The sequence below is a fragment of the Quercus suber genome, unplaced genomic scaffold (genome assembly GCF_002906115.3).
Source record: "Quercus suber isolate HL8 unplaced genomic scaffold, Cork oak 2.0 scaffold_109, whole genome shotgun sequence".
Taxonomy (NCBI): Eukaryota; Viridiplantae; Streptophyta; class Magnoliopsida; order Fagales; family Fagaceae; genus Quercus; species Quercus suber.
In genome coordinates, this window is record NW_027069574.1 from 147280 (window position 1) to 173775 (window position 26496).

General features: G+C 32.9%; 2 protein-coding genes across 2 annotated transcripts; both read left to right on the top strand.

Moving 5' to 3' along the window:
• The first annotated feature begins 8471 nt into the window (after positions 1-8471).
• Positions 8472-9648, top strand: LOC136068315 (geranylhydroquinone 3''-hydroxylase CYP76B74-like). Its single transcript, XM_065775300.1, has 2 exons — positions 8472-8830; positions 9384-9648. Exons 1-2 carry the CDS (start codon positions 8472-8474, stop codon positions 9646-9648), a joined length of 624 nt encoding a protein of 207 aa, XP_065631372.1.
• A 7869-nt stretch (positions 9649-17517) lies between these two features.
• Positions 17518-18825, top strand: LOC112034977 (auxin-responsive protein SAUR36). The gene has a single exon (XM_024067805.2). It carries the CDS (start codon positions 18020-18022, stop codon positions 18521-18523), a length of 504 nt encoding a protein of 167 aa, XP_023923573.1. The 5' UTR covers positions 17518-18019; the 3' UTR covers positions 18524-18825.
• Positions 18826-26496: the final 7671 nt, after the last annotated feature.

Sequence of the window (26496 nt, forward strand, 5' to 3'; positions counted from 1 at the left end):
TTAGTTCGATGATATAAACAATCATCATAAAACAGACACAATAAATTTCAAATATTATGGTATTTTTAAAAAATTACACATTCAAAGATAACCGACAGATGCTACAATGGTGTCTATTTGATCACGTCAACCTTGCAACCAACACATCCATCATATGATATGAGTCTGTGTATTTGGATAGGTTGAGGATGTTTTCATGGCCCCCTTCAAGTTATTAGTTTATCGGATAACGTTATTTTTAATATCTACATGTCAACTTTGAATATTGAATAGGGATTTGTAAGTTGTAATATTTTATTAAAAATTTCCTAGAAAAAATCGGTGGAGCTAGCAAACAAAATCTAGCATCAGTTTTACTTAGTCAAGTCAATATATTATCAATGTTAAATCATTAAAAATGTCTTACTTTCAAATCATTAATACTAACGTTGTGATGACGGTCACGCGTTTTTCGTGCATGTAGCGTGCGGATGACATTGCCAGTTTGCAACACTATTTATTACTGTATTAATTTTTTTTCTTTGCAGTCACCTTCACCAATACGCATAACACAATTATTATATACTTATATTTTAGACCAATGTTTGAACACTATGCTATCTTAAAGTCTATTTGGATACCGTTTATTTTACTGAAAACTAAAAATATTGTAACAAAATAATTTTTAAATGTGTAAATAGTGCTGTAAGACCTATTTTAATGAAAAAGTTGCTGAATAAAGAGGTTTATAGGTCCTGTGAACAGTACACAGGACCCAATGAATAATGTCATTCCAGTGAAAATTTGGATGGTCAAAGAGGTGGTGGGTCCCGTGCACTGTGCACAGAACCCACTGACAGACACTCTCACGTGAAATGCGCACGTCAAAAAAAAAGAGGAAAATGCAAACGCAGCACTGTGGACGCCAATCTAAACACATACTTAATTGTTTTCTTTCCTTTCTAAACACTCTTTTTTTTTTTTTTTTTTTTGGGGGGGTGATAGTAAAACCATTGAGGGCGTGGGTTAGTTATGGAAATTCTCGTGACCAACCACACCTGCAAGCCGAGGAGTTGTAGATTCAAGTAGTGGCATACCCCATTGAAAGCATTGCTTATGCTGCTAAAAAAATAAAATTATACTTATAAATTGTATATAAGTTAGAGCTTAAAAATAAGTTGAATCTTAAGTCAACTCCATAATAATTGTTCTTTATCATCAATTCAAAACATCAATTGACTTTTAATATAAGTGGGATTTGAATTCAAAATCTCTTACTTGACAATAGAAAATTATACCAATAAAGCTGATAATATTTCTCTCTCGTTTTTCTTTTGTCTTTTTGAAGATTTGTAATTTTTTTTGTTTGTTTCTAAGTATGAAGGAGAATTTGCGAAAATTTATGGTTAAATCAATCATGAATTATTGGGTTCAAAGATAATTCTATCATTATAATCTGAAAACAAAAATGGAGAGAGAGAGACGCAACAAACAAGTTCCCTGGTAATTGAAGGAAAAGAGCCAAACAAATCATCGTCTTGTGTCCCACTAAAACAAGCAATAATAAATTGCCTAACTTAAGGGATCTCTTTGACTCTTTTGTTCGAATCCAAACACACAATAATGTTATTCAGCTAAAAAAAAAAAACACACACACATAATGTTTGGTCCTGTCCTCTGCAATTACTCCTTCCCAGTTATAAAAGACAAGTTAAAAGAAATAGTCTTTTTCCTTAAGTCTATCAAAGATCTTTCTTGGGTGAACTCGTTTAATTAATAATTTGTCTCTATTCATCTTCACACAGTAGCCACTTGTTGTGTTCTAGCACTAATGAGAAACATTTTATTCAGAATAATATTTATAATAATAATTGAAACATTTTATTTGGATGGCTGATTTTTCATGGTAGCATTGTTGTCAATACCGTTTTTATATGTGGACATAGGTTGGTCCATTACTCCTATTCCTTTGTACTAGTGTCTAGTGGATCCCTTGAGATGTTGATTCTTGATAATTATTTGATATGTATCCATAATTCTATATTTCAACGAGTTCAAGGGTCTAGATTAGGTTCAATACATTGGATCCTGTCAGATTATGACATGTATCTAAAAATAGACATATGTTACCATCTCAGTGGGTCTGCTACTACTTAACGCTGGACCCAAACTGCTCCCGAGTTCAATGCCTAGAAGCGCTGAATCCAATAAGCTGTTCCATATATACATAAATATCTTCAAAAAACTTGAAAAGTCTCATACTCTCAGCCAATGCCCGAAAGCACTGAACCCAATAAGCTGCCTCTATATACATAAATATCTTCCAAGATCTTGAAGAGTCTCATACTCTCGTCTAATACCAGTTGCACTTCCTTGTCTTCGAAACGTTTTTACTTGTATATAAATACCAGATAATACACAACTATCCTATAATTTGTTCCTTTGTAAATATTTTTTATGCTTGATATTGCTAATTGCCCTGTCTATAATTCCTCTAATCATATTTTCTAGACGGACTACAGAGTACAGCCACTTCGAATTGAAGTGTTGTAAGTTTTAACAAATCTACTTTAGAAGGAATACGTTTATTTTTCAAATGATTCGTAAAAGAAAAGATCTTGATTTATTAAACTTCAACAAATATAAAAGCAATATATCTTAACTAGCAACCTTTTTCTTTTCGATCTCTCTAACTCTAGAACTCTATCCAATAGATCATATCATTTATTTCAATACAAATTTTTATTATTATATGAGAATAAGGATGTGTTTGGATACTGTTTATTACTGAAAACTAAAAAAACTGTAACAAAATAATTTTTAAAAGTGTAAATAATGTCGTGGGACTCAGTTTTGAAGTTGTTTTAAAAGAAAAGATATTTATGGATCCCGTGAACAGTGCATGGGATCCACTGAAAAAGGAAACACAGACTGATAGCGCAAAATGCACTATCCAAACGTGCACTAAGTACCATTATTACGGATGAAGGTATAGGGGATTTGAATCTAGGTTCTTATCCAGAAGAGAATCAAATAGTAGAACTAAAAGTCACAAAACTTTTGGCTACAGGAAATATCTCATTCACACCCACTACAACGATAGATGCAAGAGATAGTTATCTCTTGACTATATATATATTTTATGATTTGAAAATTGAAATGATATATTATACANTGACATGTATCTAAAAATAGACATATGTTACCATCTCAGTGGGTCTGCTACTACTTAACGCTGGACCCAAACTGCTCCCGAGTTCAATGCCTAGAAGCGCTGAATCCAATAAGCTGTTCCATATATACATAAATATCTTCAAAAAACTTGAAAAGTCTCATACTCTCAGCCAATGCCCGAAAGCACTGAACCCAATAAGCTGCCTCTATATACATAAATATCTTCCAAGATCTTGAAGAGTCTCATACTCTCGTCTAATACCAGTTGCACTTCCTTGTCTTCGAAACGTTTTTACTTGTATATAAATACCAGATAATACACAACTATCCTATAATTTGTTCCTTTGTAATATTTTTTATGCTTGATATTGCTAATTGCCCTGTCTATAATTCCTCTAATCATATTTTCTAGACGGACTACAGAGTACAGCCACTTCGAATTGAAGTGTTGTAAGTTTTAACAAATCTACTTTAGAAGGAATACGTTTATTTTTCAAATGATTCGTAAAAGAAAAAGATCTTGATTTATTAAACTTCAACAAATATAAAAGCAATATATCTTAACTAGCAACCTTTTTCTTTTCGATCTCTCTAACTCTAGAACTCTATCCAATAGATCATATCATTTATTTCAATACAAATTTTTATTATTATATGAGAATAAGGATGTGTTTGGATACTGTTTATTACTGAAAACTAAAAAAACTGTAACAAAATAATTTTTAAAAGTGTAAATAATGTCGTGGGACTCAGTTTTGAAGTTGTTTTAAAGAAAAAGATATTTATGGATCCCGTGAACAGTGCATGGGATCCACTGAAAAAGGAAACACAGACTGATAGCGCAAAATGCACTATCCAAACGTGCACTAAGTACCATTATTACGGATGAAGGTATAGGGGATTTGAATCTAGGTTCTTATCCAGAAGAGAATCAAATAGTAGAACTAAAAGTCACAAAACTTTTGGCTACAGGGAAATATCTCATTCACACCCACTACAACGATAGATGCAAGAGATAGTTATCTCTTGACTATATATATATTTTATGATTTGAAAATTGAAATGATATATTGATACAAGTTGGCATTAGGTAGTTAGTACAATCCGATAAAGAAAACGAGATGCTTGTTGATACTATACCACAACTTGGCTTTTTATAATAATCCTTGATAAATCCATTAATTGTAGTTTTACTAATTTATTTAATAGTATAGTTATGCAAAGGAGGAAAAGTGTCTCCATCCCATGCAGTCGTCTTTCCCACATGCAACAAACATCTAAGTCAACCGACAAGCGGAAATTTATGGATGATTAAATGTTAGGTTTTGAAGTATGGGCATTCTGGCCTTTGCCCTTAATTTTAAAAAAATTTAGCAATATGCCCCTGTTTTGAAACTATATAGGTTCGTGCCCTTGTTTCGATACTCGATGACCTTAAAATCGAGTTACTTAAAGTACTCGATTGGTCTAAAATCGAGTTATGCCTGATCAAACTTAAAAAAAAAAAAAAAAAATTGCATGAAACTCGATTAAATGGAAATCGAGTTCCAAAACGTCACTATAGGGGTTAAAAACGCCACTATAGGGATAAAAAACGCCGCTATAGGTCCACTGAAACCTGGTATAAAAAATTTTCCAGAAAAACGCCACTATAGGGATTAAAAAACGCCGCTATAGGCCACTGAAACCTGGTATAAAAAAATTTTCCAGAAAAACGCCACTATAAGGCTTAAAAACGTCACTATAGGCTTAAAAACGCCGCTATAGGTCTCCCTAAATATTGGCAATCACACTTGTAAAATTTTTTGCATGAAACTCGATTTCCCTAAGCTCGAGTTACATACAAATTTTTTTTTTTTTTTTTTTTAAGTTTGATCGGGCATAACTCGATTTCCTACAAATCGAGTATTTCATTAAAACTCGATTTAGGTAATCGAGTATTGAAACAGGGGCATATCCCTATATAGTTTCGAAATAGGGGCATTTTGCCAATTAAAAACATAAAAGGGGTAAAATGCCAGAATGTCCTTTGAAGTATAAGCGTGCGTTTGTCATCAGCTTATTTAGCGTTTGAATAATTGTTTTTTTTTAAATTAAAATTTTCTTATATTCTATAAAAGTGAAGTTTTAAAAAATTGTACATAAAAAAATAGAAGTTAAAAGTTAATCAAAAAAACCTTGACACAAACGGACACTAAGTATCCGTTTGGATCCCACATTTAGCATCTACGTTTTTTTTTTTTTTTTTAACCAGCGCATTAAGGTAAAACTAAAGTATTTTTTAGCAGTGAACAATAACCCATAAATTATTTTTTTTTTTTGTTTCAGCAATAAATTTTTAGTTTTCAACAAAATAAACGTATTCAAACAAGACTTAACTCCTTAGGTAGCAGGTCTTACTTCGCTTACATTGGCAAATTGAGGGCCTACCATCCATAAACAAGGACACCATGCTCATTCAAAGGACATAATTTAAACATTTTCTAACCCGTGGACTAAGTCCATGAACAATATAAATTTTGCAGCAATGGGAGAAGTGGCTTGCAGAGAAGGAGTCGTTTTTTTCCCCTAATTGGCTGACCTGGTAGCCATGCTCTTGGTTAACGTGTCAGCTTGGGAATTGAGACACATGAACAAAAGGTTGGCTCCATTCAATATATAAAGGCATGCACATATGTGTGTCTCTTAAGTTTTCTTATATTCTTCTCAACATATCAGTCATGACTCATGACAACTGAATTCCAAAACATTTAATTCCTTCAACCACTTTCCTCGTTCCCTTCGTCTATAAAACCCAACATTACTTTCACCTTTCGAATTTTCCAAATAGGAAATAAATTAGTTAAGTTAGACATAATGGCTTGAAGCAACCTTTTGCCCTAAGCAAAAACACAGCACTCAGATGCTTTGGTAGCACACCCTTAATAGAAACCATTAGAAAGTAAGTAAAAGAGAAATTCTTTATTAAGGTAAGAAATCCACCAAAGAAAGATGTATAAATGTCATATTATGATCTTCAACCTAAAACTGATGTCTTATCTTCTAACCAAGATAACTATCTTATCTAAGAGAAGTATCTTCTACCTAAGAAATGCTAGCTATCTTCTACCTAAGGTAACTAACTTATCTAAGATGAGTATCTTCTACTTAAGAATGTTCTCTCTCTTCAAATAAAAAAAAAAGAATGTTCTCTCTCTTACCCATAAACCTAAGAATTAAAATTTTAGGGGTAATTATACTCCTCTCATTTGAGATTTGGAAAAATAACACTTTACCCTAAACTTGAAGGGAAGAAATATTTTCCCCTTTAACATCTGATTAACCAAATTTTTTTAAATTAATAATAAAAATGTTGTGTACTAACCTGTTTTAAATTTTTTGCTTAATGGCATATTTCAAAAACTGTCATACATTTTAGATTTAAAATTCATTGTTGTACATTTTAAATTAAAGTGTATTTTAAAATATTAATTATGAATTTTGCTTCTTCTTCTTCTTTTATTTTTTATTTTTTTATTTATCAATGGGCTACAAATAGATTTTCCATTGCAAGTATTTTGGTACTTGAAAATTTGTTCATTTTTATTATAAATTTATCAGTTATTTTTTACTAACCTTGGTAAAATTTTTGTATAGAAATTCTTATAAAAATTTAAAATATTTCATTAATTACTAATATAAACAAAAGGAGGGGGTGTTAATTTTTCAAACCTCAAGAGAGAACAATGTTTTTTCCTTCATGTTCAGGGTGTAGTGTCACCCTCTCAAACTTCAAAGGAGGGGATTGTGATTATTCCCAAAATTTTATATTGAGTTAATAATCAAAAAATAAAAAATCTTCAATGATTTAGGCTCAGTTATTTCCATAATTGTAATTTTTAGTTTATATGAATTTGTAGGGCCCGTGGGCCTGATAGCCTCGGCCCATCGAGTAGCAGGCCCAAGGCCCATGCCGAGGAGAACAGACTATTCCAGGCTAGATTGGGGAAAGCCTCTTTTCCCAATTCACGCCGAGGACCTCCTTATCCTCGGCATGACAAAGATGATTTTCGGGAGAGACTAACTCCAAAGTAAGCTGTCACTCTCGCATTTAATGCACTCAACTAACCCCCCTGGCCGCATTAATGGGGAGGTAACCCCTTAGCNGCATTAATGGGGAGTAACCCTTAGCAAGGCAACGTTGGTCAGAGTGAACCCCATTGAGTATGATAAGGCCTCTGATGGGACGGACGGCCAGAGAAAGGCAAATAGATGATCAACAGATAGAAGAAGGAGATAGGAAGATGAAAACTATATAAGAAAGCGGTAAAGTAAAGAAGGGGGAAAAAAAGGAGAGAACAACAAGTCTCCTCAGCCTGTGCCGAGGAGCATCCCCCTTGTAAAGAAACTCTTAGTATTTTTTTATAAGGAAAGTTCATGCATGGTGATCGACGGCCAGCGCCTAACCTTTAACCCACTCTCTATAAATTTATTATTTGAGCTATTTGGGCTGAAAACCCATTCGTACTCTCAGGGTCAATCCATTTGAGTCCTTACAATTGGCGCCGTCTGTGGGAAAGATATTAGGGTGCTGGCCGGCGCACCAGGCAAGTGTTCTAAGTTAAAGTATTCGTTTTACAATAGGTTAAAATATATATATATATATATATATAGATCTGACACAAAAAAAAAAAAAAAAAAAAAGATCTTGATATTATTATATTCATGATAGAAAAATTAATATTACAATCAGAGGCTCAGCAGGCCGTTTGACAAGCAAATTTACAAGCTAATACACTAACTATTTCTACAATCAGAGGCCGAGGTGGGCCGCCCTAAGAAAAAACTAGCGGTGGGGAAGTGTCAAGCCGTGCTTTTATTGGCACCAGAGAGAATGGGAGAGCTTGACAAGAGGTGGAGGAGGTGAAGGGCAATCATGCTTCCAGGCCCCCAACACAACTCCCTCGGCCAGGCGGCTGGAACAAAGAAGAGGAGCAGATGCAGGGCTCCGGGATACCCTCCCCATGATTTCCCTCGATTCTCTCCGTTCCTCTCGAGGTTGACCGTTGAGACGGCAACACCGAGCACCGCCCATGAGGTAAATTCGCACGCCTTCCTCGTCGGGGGTGTGCTCCGAGGAAAGACGTTAGTTCTTTAGCAACATCCTCTGGGATACCTCGAAGGGCGCCATCAGGGTTACGCCTAGACTCTGCCGCCACCAAAAGCCCAGTGGGGGCTGCGGCCATACCGGTTTTTGTCAATCCCGTAACAATTCCGGCGGGTTGTTAAAAGGGCATGGGAAGTTGGAAGAAAGTTTTGTTCTGTTGTGTTGAAGGTTCATGGGTTGTGGAGGAACATCCTACTTTATGCATCAACGCCGAGTGAATGTGGACACACGGTGCGAATTCTGCCTTCATAATACTGAGACTGTGCACCACATCTTATGGGAATGCCCCTTTGCTCAAAATGTGTGGGCTCTGTTCAGAGGCCGAACCCAAAAGTGCAGCAACGCTGTCAGCGATTTCTTCCTTTTATTTCGGCAATTGCGAAGCACACTCAGTCAGCAGGAATTGGAGAAATGGGCAGTCACAGCATGGGCGATATGGGCCGCGAGGAACAAGTTTTATTTCCAACACTACCAAACTCACCCAAAGGTGATAGCAGACATGGCGTGTGGACTGCTTGAAGAGTATCAGAGGTTCATGGACACACAGGGACAGGACTAGGCTCCTACGTTTTGGTTCAGTGTGTTTACATGCGTTATGATTCTATAATTTACTGTAGCCATTTCTACTTTGGCCTGCTCCATGGGCCCACCCTTGTATGTATTTCTTTACCATATAAATGCAATTCTATCGTCTTGGTTTCAAAAAAAAAAAAAATAATATGATTCTTTTATATTATTTGATATCGGCTTAAAAGAATGTTAAAGTTATTATCAATTGTATTATAAAAGACTTACAAAATAACATAGCAATAAATGTAATTGATGCAATTTCAATAACATAATAAATAATTTTTTAATTACTTTTTTGTTTTACATATAAAAAATTTGAGGCATCAATTTATAGGGCTTATAAAATAAAATTTGTAGTGTTTCTACTATCATTGTATTGAATATAACTACTATTTTTTTTTTTTTATATAAACAAAATAATCTTTTCTATGCTTTCCTTCTCAAAGCAAATTAGTACTTTTTGTCATTTCTCTCATCTTTTTCTCTTCTAAACTAACACTTGTAAAAGATTCAGCCATTTTCTTCCTTCTATTTCTGATGAATTTCTGTATGTTTTGAAGAACTTGTTCACGGCGGGCACCGACACATCATCAAGCATAATTGAATGGGCACTTACGGAGATGTTGAAGAACCCTAGCATCCTCAAGCGGGCACATGATGAAATGGATCAAGTAATTGGAAGAAACCGACGTCTAGAGGAAGCAGACATAGCAAAGCTCCCATATCTTCAAGCCATATGCAAAGAAACAATGCGAAAGCACCCCTCCACACGCCACTAAACTTACCTAGAGTCTCAACCGAGGCATGTGAAGTGAATGGCTATTACATTCCAAGAACATAGGCTTAGTGTGAACATATGGGCCATAGGTCGTGACCCTGATGTATGGGAACCCATTAGATTTCACACCAGAAAGATTTTGAGTGGGAAATATGCAAAAATTGATCCAAGGGGAAATGATTTCGATTAAATTCCATTGGAGCTGGAGGAGGATTTGTGCTGGGACTAGGATGGGAATTGTGCTAGTAGAGTACATTCTTGGCACATTAGTGCACTCGTTTGATTGGAAACTGCCAATGGGGTTGTTGAGCTAAATATGGATGAGGCCTTTGGACTTGCATTGCAAAAGGCAGTACCCCTTTCGGCTATGGTTAGTCCAAGGTTGTCTTTAAGTGCATATGCTTTTTAAGCTTAATTATAGAGAGTCAAGTCATGGGTTATCCTCATCATCCTAAGCTTTAGCTTAAGGATGCTCTCTATATTTATGTCAGTCTAATAAGTCGATCTACTCGATCTTCCTTAATTTCTCTCTTTTTTTTTCTTTTTTTTTTTTTTTTGGGTGTAAAAGTCANCTTTACCATATAAATGCAATTCTATCGTCTTGGTTTCAAAAAAAAAAAAAAAATCTCAATTTACAATGAAAAAGAAAATTAATAAGGGATATTCTTCAAGTCAAATAATGACCTCCTCAAAACAATTCTATTACATTTAATGTGAGCACTAACAAAAGAAACGAACCCAAAACTTTCACAAATTATGGAGATGTCCTCAAGAATCCAAGCAAGTTCCAAAGAACCTATCTTATTGGAGTTTAGCGTGATCTAATCCTTAAGTTTAGTTACAATTTTCTTTTATCAAACTATAATTACTTGTAAAATTATTCACCATCACCATAAAAAATCCAAAGCCTCTACACTGAATTCGTGTGAGGAGGCTAATATTTATTTATTGAAATTTTAGGACTTAGCCATTAAAATTTTTTGCAAAAATGAAATGTTGAGCTTTCTCTATGTTTTTCTTGTACAAAGGCAGCTCAATGAATAATATTGTGTTAAGTGTGAAATGTCCTTATATACTTATATTTATGAAAAGAAAAAGTTTAGCTTCTTCCTCTAATTCATAATTCATTTTGTGACAGTTTAAAAAACCATCCATTTGTAATTTTAGTCATATTATTATTTTAATAAGTAATGTGACATATTTAAATAAGAACAAAACTTAGGTACAGCACCTTAAGTGTTATTCTTTAGATTTTCATTTTAAAATTCTGCCATGTGGCTATTTAACTAAAAAATACACTTCCATCCCATGAGAAAAAATTCACATGACAGAATTTTAAAAGGAAAACTTAAGAAGCAACACTTAAGTACTGTACCTAAGTATTGCTTTTTAAATAAAACTCATCAATAATGTTATAAATTGTCATGTAATGTGTTGAAGAAAATTCTTCCAAACGAGTTAAATTGTCTTATAATATAAAATGAAAAATGCCCTTCTCCTACCTCACAAACTTTCTTTGATAGTTGCTGAAAATTTCAACAAATCAACGTACGGTAAAATAGAATGGCAAAAGTGGGGGGCGGTGGAAGGCAAGAAGAAAGTGTTATCAAATATCATAGCATTGCATTCCTTGAAATTTCAGCAATATTTGAAATTCATGTAGTTTTCAGAATATTAAACTCACAATTGGTCTATGATCATGAGCCCAAAAGGAAAAACACTAAGTTTTGGTCAAAATGTTCATATTTAAAGTGAATACTAAATTAGACTAAGCATGTGCTTGAAGTTTCTGTGTTTTCAACTATCAGTATTATGGATCTTTCTCAATTTAGTTAGAAAAAAAAAATAGTGGGTACCAACTGCTCCGTAGTTGGCACCTTCGTAAGTCTCAATCTTCTTAGAATAAAAATTAATTACATGTTAAGACCCCAAAAAAAAATATATGTTTATAAAATTTTTATTACACTTTCATAATAAATTCTAACTGATAAGTTGCTACAAGTTGTTACTGATGGTCTAGAAAGTAATTTGAGTGGTAAATTCAAATTAAAAACTCATAACAACATGCCACATAGAACTTTTGTGTAAATGCTGCAAACGTAGTACTTCTTACTAACGAATGCCCTTAATGACATCTATTAATAAACCGTTTAAAAAAAAAAGAGAAAATAAGAAAGTAATTAACTTTTTTGACAATTTTTTCAAATTTTTTAAATAAATTTCTTAAAATAGATGATTAATAAATGTCTTAAATGCATATATTAACTAGATTCTAAAAAAATAAAAGTTGATAACAAAGCCTCTGGAAGTAAATTTTATTTTATTATTATTATTTTTAATTAGGATCTTTCTAGAATTCAATAAATAGTTCTCTTTCATATTCTCTGGTCTTTTTTTTCCTTTGCTTTTTCTTGTATGAGATTTTTGTTTTTGAAACGAAAGCACAGAGGCTAGGGGGAGAGAAAGTGACGCCTAAACGAACACCCTCCATAGAAAGAAAAGAGGAGACCTTTCGGGGCTGGCTATTCTCAAAGCCCGGCCCACTACTTTAGAAAAAACAACGAAAGAAAAGCACGCGTAAGTGATATATTCGCCCACGTGACCCACTGGGGGCCCACCATTTTCGGCAAATGTCATAGATGATTGGCTCCTTCGAATGCGGGGGTCCCACAGCCCACGAATAGTTTTGTTGGCTGTTGTTGGCATAACGGATAAGTACAATAATAGTACGGTACGGAACCTGGACCCTTAAAACGTGCCGTGTTGTAACCGTCAATGCTGTTGCGCCATTTCTTAGCAAGAGGCAAGACTTTTTGTTAACGTTTTAGCCAAGGTAGACCGACCTAACAAGCGCCCGCTTTTGACATGTAGCAAGTAGCAACATGTGGGAGGTAGACTGGTAGTAAACACAACATGTTTGGTTCATTCAATCTTTATGAATTGTATTCCAACCATCCACAACTATTTAGTGTAATAGTCACCTCATAAGTATAACTGCTTATAAGGTGTAGGAGGTAAAGGTCAAGTTTAAGTCTTTAAAAAGGGAACTTCACATACATATATATATATATTTTAGAGAAATACATATAGACTTAAATTAAGTTAGAATGTAATTTCTATCTTGTATTCTAACCATCCATCATTTTCATATTGGAGCATTTTGGATTTTCCCTTATGATTCTAGTATCAAAATATTATATGCATTTCCTATAAAACTTGTTATTCTTACCCTCTATTAGAAACTTTCCATAGTTTTCAGTAAGTGATATAATAAATGATTTCATGAGAAAACACAATCATATAGACTTAGATTAAGTTAGAATATAATTTCTATATTGTATTCTAACCATCCATTATTTCCATATTGGAGCATTTTGGATTTTCCCCTATGATTCTGGTTTCAAAATATTATATGAATTTCCTATAAAACTTGTTATTCTTGCCCTCTATTAGAAACTTTCCATAGTTTTCAGTAAGTGATATAATAAATGATTTCATAAGAAAACACAATCATAATAAATATTTATTAATAAATATCATAACTATCAACTTTTATATTTAGAGAATAATTAAAACATAGATAATTTTTTTTAACATTTCTGTATATTGCATGAATTACCAATTAGTTAACAATAGTGCTACTAATCCGACATTCAAAACCATAAAAGTTGATAATTATGTATTGAAAGATTTTATTACTACTAATTATGTAATATACATTAAAGTTCAACAAAAATGTAATATTATCTATGTTTTTTTTTTCCCTAACTATAAAAGTTGATAATTATGATATTTATTAATAGGTATTTATTATGATTATATTTGTTTATAAGTCATTTATTATATTATTTAAAGAAAATATTACGTGACAAGATTTTAATGAAGGGTGTAAATATAAGAAGTTTTATAAGAAATCGTTATAGTATCAACCATAATCTTATTTTTTTTCTCTCTTTTGCAATGATATTAACCTTCGGTTTGGTTTCTCAAAAATAAAAAACATATTAAAAATATGATAAATTATATTTTGTCCAGTTAAATATTGAGATATTTGCACATTTTCTCTTTTGACTATTAGGTCATTTGAAATCCCCATCAAAGGATATTTTACTTTCTATTTATTTTGAAGTAAAATATTTTTTATAAAATTATAAACTATCTCATAAATAACGGGTTATAGTGAAAGTGCCTTCTTTTTTTAATTATTAAATATATTAGTTTGATTTTTTAAAATATTTTACGGATTATTTTTAATTAAGTTGAACTATCGGATCAAATTGTGTAAATTATAATAATCAATAATAAGTTTAAATTAAATAATGGAATAAAAATCCAACATTTCTCGGAAAATACCGAAAGGCCCAAACTATGGCAATGCTATGCAAATCCATGCCCTCAACAAATTTTGAAGGCAATAATGAAGGTCCCAACTTCGAACCTTCATAGGGTACCCAACAAGTACCCCCACGTACGATGCATCCAACTTGTGCTCGCCACGTGCCCTACACGGTTCTAACAGCAATAATGAAACTGTGCCGTGGAACACCATAACAATCTCTGACTAAGTCTTATTAGTTTCACTCGTTAATAAATTCATTTCTTCATTTTTATTTTAGCATAAAAGCTTTTTTTTTTAATTCTTTTTTTTTCAAAATAAAGCATATTAAATTATTTATTTTACATTACATTTTATTAAAATAATTTTTCTTTTCAAAATACTACATATCAAATTATTTATTTTATACTAAATTTTATTGGAATATTAATTTTGTTGATTTTTTTAAAATTATTTATCTTTCTTTACATACAATAATCACTACTCCTTCATCCTCTCAATCATAAAGAAAAAATAAATAAATTCAAAATAAATAGTACAGAATAAATTTACATGATTTCTATAACAATCATGTATTTTTACACAACTTTACATAACTTGATGCGAGTGAATTTTAAACTTGATAGCCTAAAATGTGTGTGTGTTTTTTTTAATGAGAAATTTTAACAAATACTCTAAGGACATTTGTTCCTGAATAATTTTATATAAGTTTTTATGGAAAAAGAAAAAAAATAAAGTAATATTTTGACAACTATTTCTATTTCACATAAAAGTAGTGTTAAAATTTTCTAAAATAAAAATATATTGCTCTAAGAGCACCTGTCAACAACTTAATATGACATTTTTTTATTGGGCAAAATTTAAGTACTCTACTTAGGTACTGTTTCTTAAGTTCTCTTCTTAAGATTCAGTCATGTAACTGGAATGGAAGTATATTTTTAATTAAGTACAATCATTTGGCTAAATTTTAATAAGAGATTCTAAGAAATAGCACCTGAATGCTGAACCTAATTAACAGTACTTGTTGTACCTAAATTTTGCCTTTTAAAAAAAAAAAAAATTTATTATAAAGCATTGATGATGGTGCTCTTGCTCTTTCCATGTAAAATTTGATAATTATCTATGTTTTTTTTCCTAAATATAAAATTTGATAATTATGATATTTATTAATAGGTATTTATTATGATTATATTTGTTTATAAGTGATTTATTATATTATTTAAAGAAAATATTATGTGAAAAGATTTTAATGAAGGGTGTAAATTGAATAAGTTTTTATAAGAAATCGTTATATTATTGACCAGTGTAATCTGATTTTTTTTTTTTTTCTCTTTTGCAATAATATTGACCTTCGGGTTTGGTTTCTAAAAAAAAAAAATGATAAATTATACTTTGTTCTCTTAACTATTGAGACATTTGCACATTTTCTCCTTTGACTATGGGGTCATTTGAATTTCCCATCAAGGATATTTTACTTTCTATTTATTTTGAAGTAAAATATTTTTTGTAAAATTATAAACTATCTCATAAATAACGGATTACAGTGAAAGTGCCTTTTTTTTTTTATATATATATATATATTATTGAATATATTAGTTTGATTTTTTAAAATATTTTACGGATTATTTTGAAAACCATGGCAATGCTATGAAAATCCATGCCCTCAACAAATTTTGAAAGGTGAGGTTGTCCCAACTCCGAACTTTCATACGGCACCCAAGTCCAACAAGTACCCCCACGTACGATGCAGCCATCTTGTGCTCGGCACGTGCCCTACACGTTTAAGACAGCAATAATAAAACTGTGCCGTGGAACACCATAACAATCTCAGACTAAGTCTTATTAGTTTTAGAGGAAGTTTAGTGTCACAAATTTTTTCACAATTTTGTCACAATTTTGCTACAAGAGGATTCGTGATTGGTGTGAAATAAAATAGTGGATTTATAATTTTACATAGCAAAGTTGTGGTAAAATTATGAAAATGTTTATGGCACTAAACATACTCTTAGTTTCAAGTTCATAAATTCATTTCTTCATTTTTATTTTTATTTTAATTTTAACATAAGAGCTTACTTTTTTTTATATACTTTTTTTTTTCAAAATACCACATATCAAATTATTTATTTTACACTACATTTTTTTGAAATATATATATTTTTTTTCAAAATGCCACATATCAAATTATTTATTTTACACTAAATTTTATTGAAATATTAATTTTATTGATTTTTTAAAATTATTTATCTTTATTTACATACAACAATCACTACTCCTTTATCCTCAGAATCATAAATAAAAGAAAAAACTAAATTCAAAATAAATAGTGTAGCGTAAATTTACACAATTACTATAACAATCATGTATTTTTACACAATTTTACATTACTTGATGTGAGTGAATTTTAAACTTGATAGCCTAAAACATGTTTTTTTTTTAAAAAAAATGAGAAATGTTAACAAATGCTTTAAGGACATTTGTTCCTGAACCATTCTAGGTAAGTTTTTATGGAAAAAAATAATAATATTTTGACAATTTTTTTTATTTTCCATAAAAATAGTGTTAAAATTTTCTAAAATAGTTTATTAACAATTGGAGTAAGAGTACCTATTAGCAACTTAACATGACATTTTTTTATTGGTCACAACTTAGGTACCATACTTAAGTGGTGATTTTTAAATTTTCTTTTTAAAATTCAACCATATAACTGAAATGGTAGTATATTTTTTAATTAAATACAATCATTTGGCTATATTTAAAAAAAAAAAAAAATCTAGGAAAAAGCAATTGAGTGGTGAATCTAAAGAACAAATTCTGTTGGACCTCAATTTTGCCTTTATTTTATTTTATTATAAAAGCATTGATGATGGTGCTCTTGCTCTTTCCATGTGAGAGTTATTCTAAGTTGCGTTGCGTACGTACGTGTCCCAAATACTAACAATTTCTTGGAAGCAACGTGGGTGAAGTCAGGTTATTGCTTTTGTTCCAATCTCTTTGAACAAAGAGAGGAGAGCACTACTGAGTCCACCACACACCCTTTCACATACACGCCTGACCACTCCAATCAAAATGCAATATCTCATCATCAAAGTAAAAAATCTCTAGAATCAAAACCCACTACCATCTCATCACTATCATCTCATACACACTAAATTTGAATCACGACCATCGTGTAAATCTCGCCGCAGCCACTTATTAATTATTAGCGCATGCATATCTGACCCTTCCTTCGTATGACCCTTGACTTTCTTGAATTCTTATCTCTATTTAACACTCCATTTCTCGTTCATACAACAATAGCATGCCCACTGCCGACCATTTCTCCCAACCTTTCTGACTCTCTCAATATATATTCCTCTCTCTCTTTTGGGAATCCAATCTAATCTTTTTGAACCCACAAATCACGCTCCAAAGAGAATCCCATTCTTGAGTATTCTCCACCACCACCACCACCAAAGCATAGTCACTAGCTCCACCACTAACAATTCCTTCGTATGACCCTTGACTTTCTTGAATTCTTATCTCTATTTAACACTCCATTTCTCGTTCATACAACAATAGCATGCCCACTGCCGACCATTTCTCCCAACCTTTCTGACTCTCTCAATATATATTCCTCTCTCTCTTTTGGGAATCCAATCTAATCTTTTTGAACCCACAAATCACGCTCCAAAGAGAATCCCATTCTTGAGTATTCTCCACCACCACCACCACCAAAGCATAGTCACTAGCTCCACCACTAACACACCCACCAAAATATAAACCCAAAAACTCTTTTTTCCACTTACATGTTCATATCATATGAAAAACTATTTCTTGAGTAGTAGTGGAAGAGAAAACTAGGATGTCAAACATACCCACATCTCTCTCTGAAATTTGTTTAACTCAATCTCGTCTCACTATGTCTGTTGCTGACCCTTGGCCCTTCTCTTGAAATCCTCACCTTACCTAAACAAAAACCAAAAAAAAAAAAACCCCAAAACTCAAATCCTTTCACAAACCCCACTCTTTCATTTTTCTTGACACTTTTTACTTAACCATGAGGAAAATCAAAGGCTTCAAGCTTGGAAAGCGCCTAGTGAGAGCTACAAAATTGGTCCTCCGAAAAAACCGGACCCGACCCGGATACATCCGGCTCAACCAGGCTTCAGCGGCACCAACAACGTCAACCCCATCAACAAAACCCATGTCGAAGCTGATCACCTGGGCCAAATCCTTGTGCCATTGCAGCAAACCCGGGTCGGGTTACGTGCGAATCGGGCACGAACCGGTTAAGGAGAAGGAGGTGGCGGTTCCGAAAGGACACCTGGCGGTTTACGTGGGTCAAAAAGACGGCGACTTTCAGAGGGTGCTGGTGCCTGTGATTTACTTCAACCACCCTCTGTTCGGCCAGCTGCTGAGAGAGTCAGAGGAAGAGTTCGGGTTCGAACACAAAGGCGGGATCACCATACCGTGCCCGATATCCGATTTCGAGAGAGTCCAGACCCGGATCGCCGCCGGGTCTGATGGGGCCCGGAGGCTGACGTGGAAGCGTCACTATTGAGAGAGAGAAAGTGATGGCATGTGAGAGTGTTTTTGAATTTATTTGGGGTTTGGTGGTGATGGCTGATGAACAGTGGTTGAGGATGATGAATTGATGATGGCGATAAAAGATTCGAACTGATTACGATAATGATGTGTAGAAATTTTTTTTTCTTAATTAGGTAGTTTGTTTACTTTTATGGTTATTTACATGTTTTTTTCTCTTTTTACCTAGACTTTTTTTTTTTTGTCTTTCTCTTTTGATTTTGATACATATAGTGATGTAATAGAATATTGGTGTAAATATATGATTTTTTTCTCCTCTTTTTGTTGTTTCTTGTTTTCTATTTAAATATACATGATTTAATGAAAGGATAAAACCTAGCTACTATTCTTAGATCCAGCATATTAAGATAAATTTAGATTTTAAGCATATAATTGCAACGAATTTAAATTTTTTTTTTTAAAATTTATTGTATATGCTTTATTGTTTCAGGCAATCATGTGTTTGAATATTGTGAGGGTTAGAAAGCTCTTAGTTTGAGACTGAAAGTTGATCTATGGTTCTAATCGTCAGAAATAATTTATAAAATAAGAGGGTAATTCACAACGGAAGGACTGAACAAGTAAAAATCAAAATATGAATGAATGCTTCCCTGATTTGTAAACCTAAATACACTGTTGTTGAGGTTCCGAGCAAGCTTAGATAGATACAAATACTCTCTAAAAAGTAAAAACTCTTCACTTACTCTTCTCAAATTGTTCCCAAAATTCCTCTTCCAAGTGTGGGAGAAGGCCCTATTTATGCACTCAATTCATCCCCTTCAATAGTGGGTTACTATGCTGGATGTTGTGTTTGTCCGGTCAGGTGTTTCCTCCCATTTTTTGACGATAAAAATGAACTTTTGAAGTATAAAGTACTATTCAAGCTAGTAATTCAACATTTAATGCTAATAACTTGTATTCGGTGAAGATATATAATTAATATGGATGTGACTATTACTTAAATTGTGTGCCGCCTTTCCTGGCTCCTTGATTTGCTTTCTAGGTAACATCTTCTTCATCGACTACTCTATTGATCAATAGTAGTTTCACTCCGCACAGCTAGTCTCATTGGCCCACGAACCTTTCAGGAGACCATCCATCCCTACATATATAATTAAAGAACCTAATATACAACATTTAAAAAACTGTTGTTCTTAATTTCTATTTGTGGATTTCAATTCACTTAATTGGTAAAGTTTCTTATATTAAATATAAGGTAGATTCAAATCCCGTCTATATCAAAAACCAATAAGTGTCTTAACTCAATAATAAATAATATTTATTATGGAGTTAATGTCATAGATTAAAATTTTATTGTATCTATAAATAAAAACAATGACACTATTATAATGGTGTGACAATTGTAAATCTTGAAACTCTTGAAATCGATTTAGAATTGGTACCAAATGTGGAGGGTGTAAAGTGTATTTTTAGCCTTATAAATAAAGTGAATTGTTTTCTAATATGGCAAACTAAAATTATGTTGATCTATTACTCTAGGATTTTGAGAGTCAAATATATGAAGTATTACTCTTTACTGTCTTTAGGTTAATTATAGTGGTCCATTTTAATGATTATGAGCAATCCATGTTTAGTTGAGTTTGACTAGGTTGAATACTTTTCATACTCATTCAACAAGGAGATCAATTTGTGTTATTTTCAAAACTGGACCGAGCTAATCAATATTCAGTCATGAACCGATTTTAGAGTGTGTTTGGTTGAGTTAAAAACAGGGTGGATAGAAAATATAGGGAAGAAAATAGGAGAAAAAAGAGAGTAACTGATGTGTTTAGTTGAGAGGGAAGAACGAAAGGAAAAGTGGTGAGGTCCGGATCACTCGAATTCAGAGTGGAAACATGGAGGAAAATGTGAGGCAATATTTTGGACAAAATTGCTAGGCCAATGTTCAAAACTTCTTTACCTTCTTGTCCTTTTCTTCTATGTTTCTTTTGTCACTCGTTTTTCAACGTACAAAGCTTTTTTCTTTTCTTTTTTTCTCGTGCTTATCCTTTCTTCAGTTTTTTACTTTTTCTTCTTCTTTTTTGACGTAATTTTCTTTTTCTTTCCTTTTAGCATGTGCAGAGTGTTTCTTTTCTCAAACAGTTAGGTGAGTTTTTTTTTGTTTTTTATTTTTTATTTTTTTTATTATAAATAATTTTGGGTTCTTGAACTTCTTGTCTATTATTTTTCTGATGTATGAAATACAATTGTACAAGTTTTTTTTTAATAAAAAAATGTGATACTTTTTGTTTTATTTTACATGGACATAATTGTAGATTATATCAATTTCAATTTTTATCCTCTCACTTTTCTTCTCAACCAAACAAATAAATTTTCTATTTTTCCATTTTTTTATCTTCCCAACCAAAAACAAATGGAAGAAAACTAAATCTCTTCTATCATCACACTTTTCTATCCCCTCTCCATTTTTTATCCTCTTATTTTTTCATCTCTCCAACCAAATGAACACTTAATATTGATATGATCTAAGAATAGGGAATTAGTGTCGAACTTGAGGGAATTGATTGGTTTGTAGAGGAGGGCACGAGAGGAAGACATTGTGATTTTTTGGTGGATATTTATTTTGTGATTGTGGTGGATAAAGTCATATTCTAGTTGAGTTAATGGATTCGAGATATGTTATTCTGTTTTATTTATTTATTATTTGTTTACATCGTGATTAGAGAGAATTATAAACATAAAGCGTCCTGGAACTTTGGGAATTGAGGAATGGAATTGTACTAAGCACAATTTTTATTAGAAAAAATAAAATAAAATTCGAACAACATTTCTTTCTGCGTAAAATGTTTACTTGAAATTTTTTTCCCCTATTTCCTTGTGTTTGGCTTGATTGAAAATGAAAATATTTTCAGTTTGACCTTAAAATAGTGTCTCACATGGGGTAAATTCTTTTACGCCCTATAGAGCATAAAAAAACCCAAGGCCAAAACTCAACTGTCCATCACCCAATGCGCAGTTGTGCCATTGCTCAAGTTTGTTTACAAATAAGCCAAGTTTGAGTCTTAATTTTAGGCTTGTTTGATAAACAAGCCGAGTTCAAGCAAAAAAAAATTGTTTGTGAACAAGCTCGTGAACAATAGGGCTCGATCCAAAACTTGTTGAGCTTAACCTCGTTTATAGCTTGATATATGTTTACTAAATAAACTTATTATTATGACATTACACACATGTTTTGGAATGTTAATTTATAGCTTGTTTATTCATATATGTTTTGGAATGTTAATTTAGATTTGTGAAGATTATAGTTGTACAACTGACAAATGTGGATGTAAAGATTGTATTTTGAACAATTACTCAAATTATAGACAATAAATGATGATAGATGGATTTAATTATGTAAAATTGTAATTTGAACAAATTCTAATCATGAGTGTTAGAAGCATGATAAAATGAGTATATTATATATATGTGTGTGTGTGTGTATTTGTGATATAAGCATTTGATAATGCAAATTTTTTGGATCCCAAGCTAAAAAGCCTGACTTAAGCTCAAGTTTGACCTTGATATGAAGCTCGAGCTTGGCTTGACTAAATAATCAAGCCAAACCAAGCTTTTTGGCATTCTCACAACCTTGAGTTCAAACATTATTTTTAGGCTTGTCTCAAGCTCAAGCTAAGCTTGAGCATTTGATTTTTATTGATGAGCCAAGCTCAAACATACACTACTCGACAAAACTTGGCTCATTTACCACCCTAGCTAGCTCTCTCTCTTTTTCTTTCTTTTCATTAATTTTATGGGTTTATTTATTTATTTATATTTTGTATGGTTTTCTGTGAAATTTTATTCTGCATTTACTATGACTCTAGTTGGAAAAATTTATGACAAATGATCAGAGCAATTTATAGGGAAAAATTCATTGAATCCATTGAATCAGTGTAATTTTACAGATTTATTATTTTTATTTTAAATTATGAATCTTAAAAATCACTTTATTTTTGGTTCCCTATCCGGTTTGTTTTTTTAAAAACCATAAAGAGATAGAAAAAGAGGAGGGGGGGAGAAGGGTCTGGATTGGGAATTTTGACATCTGCTCTTGCTTTCACTTGGAATGAAAGGTCAATATTGATTTTAATTCTGCAACCATCCAAAGAAAGATAATTGTATGGCATTCGCATAGAAAAAACCAACACGATTTCAAGTGGTTCACATTTCAGGAAGAACATGCGACGGCTTGTCATGACTCATGAGGTTAAATTTATTATACCTTTGATACCTTGATTAAGTATGACTGAGAATTTAAGTTTATGTTTGGTAACAATATTTGTTTTCTATTTTTAAAAAACTTGTTTTTGGGAATATAAAAAAAAAAAAAAACTTTTTTTTTTTGTATTTTTGAAATAAAAAACATCTTTGATTAGTTGAAATTAAAAAAAGATAGTTTTTTGAAAAAAAAATTGTAAGGACTCAATTTGAATTGAGTGTTGGGTTTTCAGCCCAACAAGCCCAGACAATACATTTATAGAGAGTGGGCTGAAAGGCTTAGGTGCTGGCCGTTGATCACCATGCCCAAACTTCTCTTTAAAAATGGCTAAGTATTTTCTTACAAATGAGGGAATGCTCCTCGGCCTGTGGCCGAGGAGGCCCTTCTTTTTTCCTCCCCCTCCATTTGCTTTACTAGCTCTTCTTTTATAGTTTTAATCTTCCTATCTTTTGCTTCCATCTGTTGATTGTCTATTCGCCTTTTTCTCTGGTCGTCCATCCCATCAGAAGCTTTATCGATACTCTAACCGCTTTCTCATAAAGGCAGGAGATCATGCCGTTTAAAGTGGGGAACGTGGTGCCGTCAAAAATTTAATGTGGGCACCCATTAATTCTCGAAACGCTAAAAACGCGCATCGGGCAGTCAAGAAGCCGCCAGCATCAGTATAAACTAAAGTGAGGCCATTCGTCCAGTGGATCCGCATGCATCAAAACCCTCCTCCCCGTTCGAGGGAACGTGCAGCAGGGTTTTGAGGGGCTATTGTGGGGTCCGTGGGCCTGATAGCCTCAGTCCTTCATATAGCAGGCCCAAGGCCCATGCCGAGGAGCGCAAGCTATTTCTGAGATGAAGGGGGAGGCCTATTTCTCTTGAATTCACGCCGAGGACACCTTGTCCTCGGCCTGACAAGAGTGATTTCGGGGAATGGCTAACCCCAAGGTAAGCTGTCACTCTCACATTTAATGCACTCAACTAACCCCCCTGGCCGCATTAATGGAGAGCTAACCCCTTGGCAGGATAACGTTGGTCAGAGTGAGCCACTTGANGTAACCCCTTGGCAGGATAACGTTGGTCAGAGTGAGCCACTTGAGTATCGATAAAGCTTCTGATGGGATGGACGACCAGAGAAAAAGGCGAATAGACAATCAACAGATGGAAGCAAAAGATAGGAAGATTAAAACTATAAAAGAAGAGCTAGTAAAGCAAATGAAGGGGGGGGGGGAAAAAAGAAAAAGAAGGGCCTCCTCGGCCGCAGGCCGAGGAGCATTCCCTCATTTGTAAGAAAACACTTAGCCATTTTTAACGATAAGTTTGGGCATGGTGATCAACGGCCAGCGCCTAAGCCTGTCAGCCCACTCTCTATAAATGTATTATTTGGGCTTGTTGGGCTGAAAACCCAACACTCAATTCAAATTGAGTCCCTACAGAAGATATTGTAATGAAATAACTTGATAAAATTACATTTTACCTCCTTAAACTATATCTTATGTTATACTTACCTCATAAATTATGAGAATAATACACGCTTAACTCTCCTAAAATATTATCTCCTGCACACTTTGCACCCCACCTTTAGTTAGCCGTTAATTTGGATGAAAAATCATGAAATTTAGAGTCATGTAACTTTGCACATGACTTCTACAATAATTAAAAAAAGACTGAATTTCCCTCATTTTAATTTCTATAAAAATCACAAGATCTTCATGTGTTCTCTTTATAAATTCACTCCCCTCAAGTATAATATTTTGTTCGTCTCCTTCTTTCGCTTGCTTTGTCCCAAATCAGTTTCTCACCTAAAGACGCAGCAAAAAAGTGCCACACGTAACACAATACAACATTCGTCAGAAAACAATCCATATATACAAGAAATATTCGGCAAAAATGGGGATTTGCCCCTTTTTAGCAAACAGCAGAATGCTCCTGTTTTGAAACTATTTAGGTCCATGTTCCTGTTTTAAAACTCGATTTTAATAAAATCCAATTTCATGTGAAACTTAATTGATATCTATAAAATTGAGTTTCTTAGAAAATTTTTAAGTGGAACTTGAGTTCCAGAAACTCAAGTTCCACCTTTTTTTTTTTTTTTTTGAATTTACATGTAACTCAATTTTTTGAAAATCAAGTTTAAAAAATAGAGACATGGACCTAAATAGTTTCAGAAAATAGGCATTTTGTTGCAATGTTTGCTAAAAAGGGCAAATCTCCATTTTTGCCAGCAATATTCTTACTCTGTCCCAGACCAATTGAACACATTATTCCAGCCTACAATTAACTTTGCCAACAGAAGTTAATTATAAATATACCCAAAAAAATTCACTATGAAAAACGTACGAAATTCGTTGCATAGCCTGCTACACCATGCAATGTAAATAGTTTTCACTCAATATACTGAAATAACATCATTTTAGATAGATTACCAATGGTTCATGTTTTTCAATTTGGCGTAATTTCGGTCTTAGGGATTTTTTGGGGCTAGGATTGAGGGGGGCGAGAATAGCTATTGTCAATTAAAGAATATATATATATATATATATATTTGTAAAGAATACTTACCTTATTCTTATTTATTCTTATGTAGATGTAATAATTAATCCATATAATAAAGATGCAACTAAATGACAGAATTACTATTGTAGGGAGAATTTTTTTGTTCAACCCCGCAATCTATTTGTCCGCTTTAGAGGGTAGGCACAGGCATGCTTAGAGCGCAACGTCCTGAGCTTCTATCCCCTGCACGGCTTGGTCCTCAAGCGATGTGGGCATGCTTTGTGCAAGAGTCCCACATCAGAAAGAGAAGCGCCCCCCTATGCCTTATAAGCATGAGTTGAAGGCATAAGGGTACCACTACTCACAAAATTCTCCTACAACTATCATACATGAATAACTGTTTCATTTAGGTGTTTTTATCAAACTGCACTAACTGCACGATTGCATCTATACCAACCAAAACTGCCATAAAATTGAGTAGCCGCATCGCACTGCACTGTATAGTGCGGTGTGCGGTTTTACGATAAGAAACTACACAAAACAACACCGCACCACACCCATATATATATATTTATTTTATATTAAACATATATTAATAATTTCATAATATATGAAATTAATGGCCAAGCCAACCATAGTGCTCTCCAGTTTCACATTAAAAACAATTTCATTTTGATTAAATACAAATTCAAAAGTTCAAAACCTTATGCACTTCTCCATTTCACACGCTCATTCTCACTCTCACAAAGTCAAAAGTTCAATATTTTTTTTTCTTGTTTTAAATATATTTGTATTTTTTAACTATGAACTATGTTTCCCAAAAAAAAAAAAAAAAAAAAACTGTGAACTATAGAATTTCAACTCAAAATAGTGTAATTATTTGCTTTATCTTTTGCGTGTGTGTATATATACACTTTTCTTGTAGATATTATTTTGGATTAATAATCATCATGCTGTGCAAAATAAAAAAGACTTTGTATGTGCCAAGTGAACCATACCAAGCGCACAAAAATAAAAGGCAAAAATGTAAAACTGACCCTCTAACTTTCATGTTTTTCCATTTCAGTTCTTTAACTTTCAATTTTGTCATTTCAGTCCTCTAACTTTTAATTTTTGTCAATGCAGGATTCTGTTACAACTCAATTAGTGGTTCTTCGTTAGGATTCCTGAAACGACGCCATTTTGCATGGTTTTTATTTTTTATTTTTTTTATAAATTCGGAATTTAAAAGAAAATAAAAAATC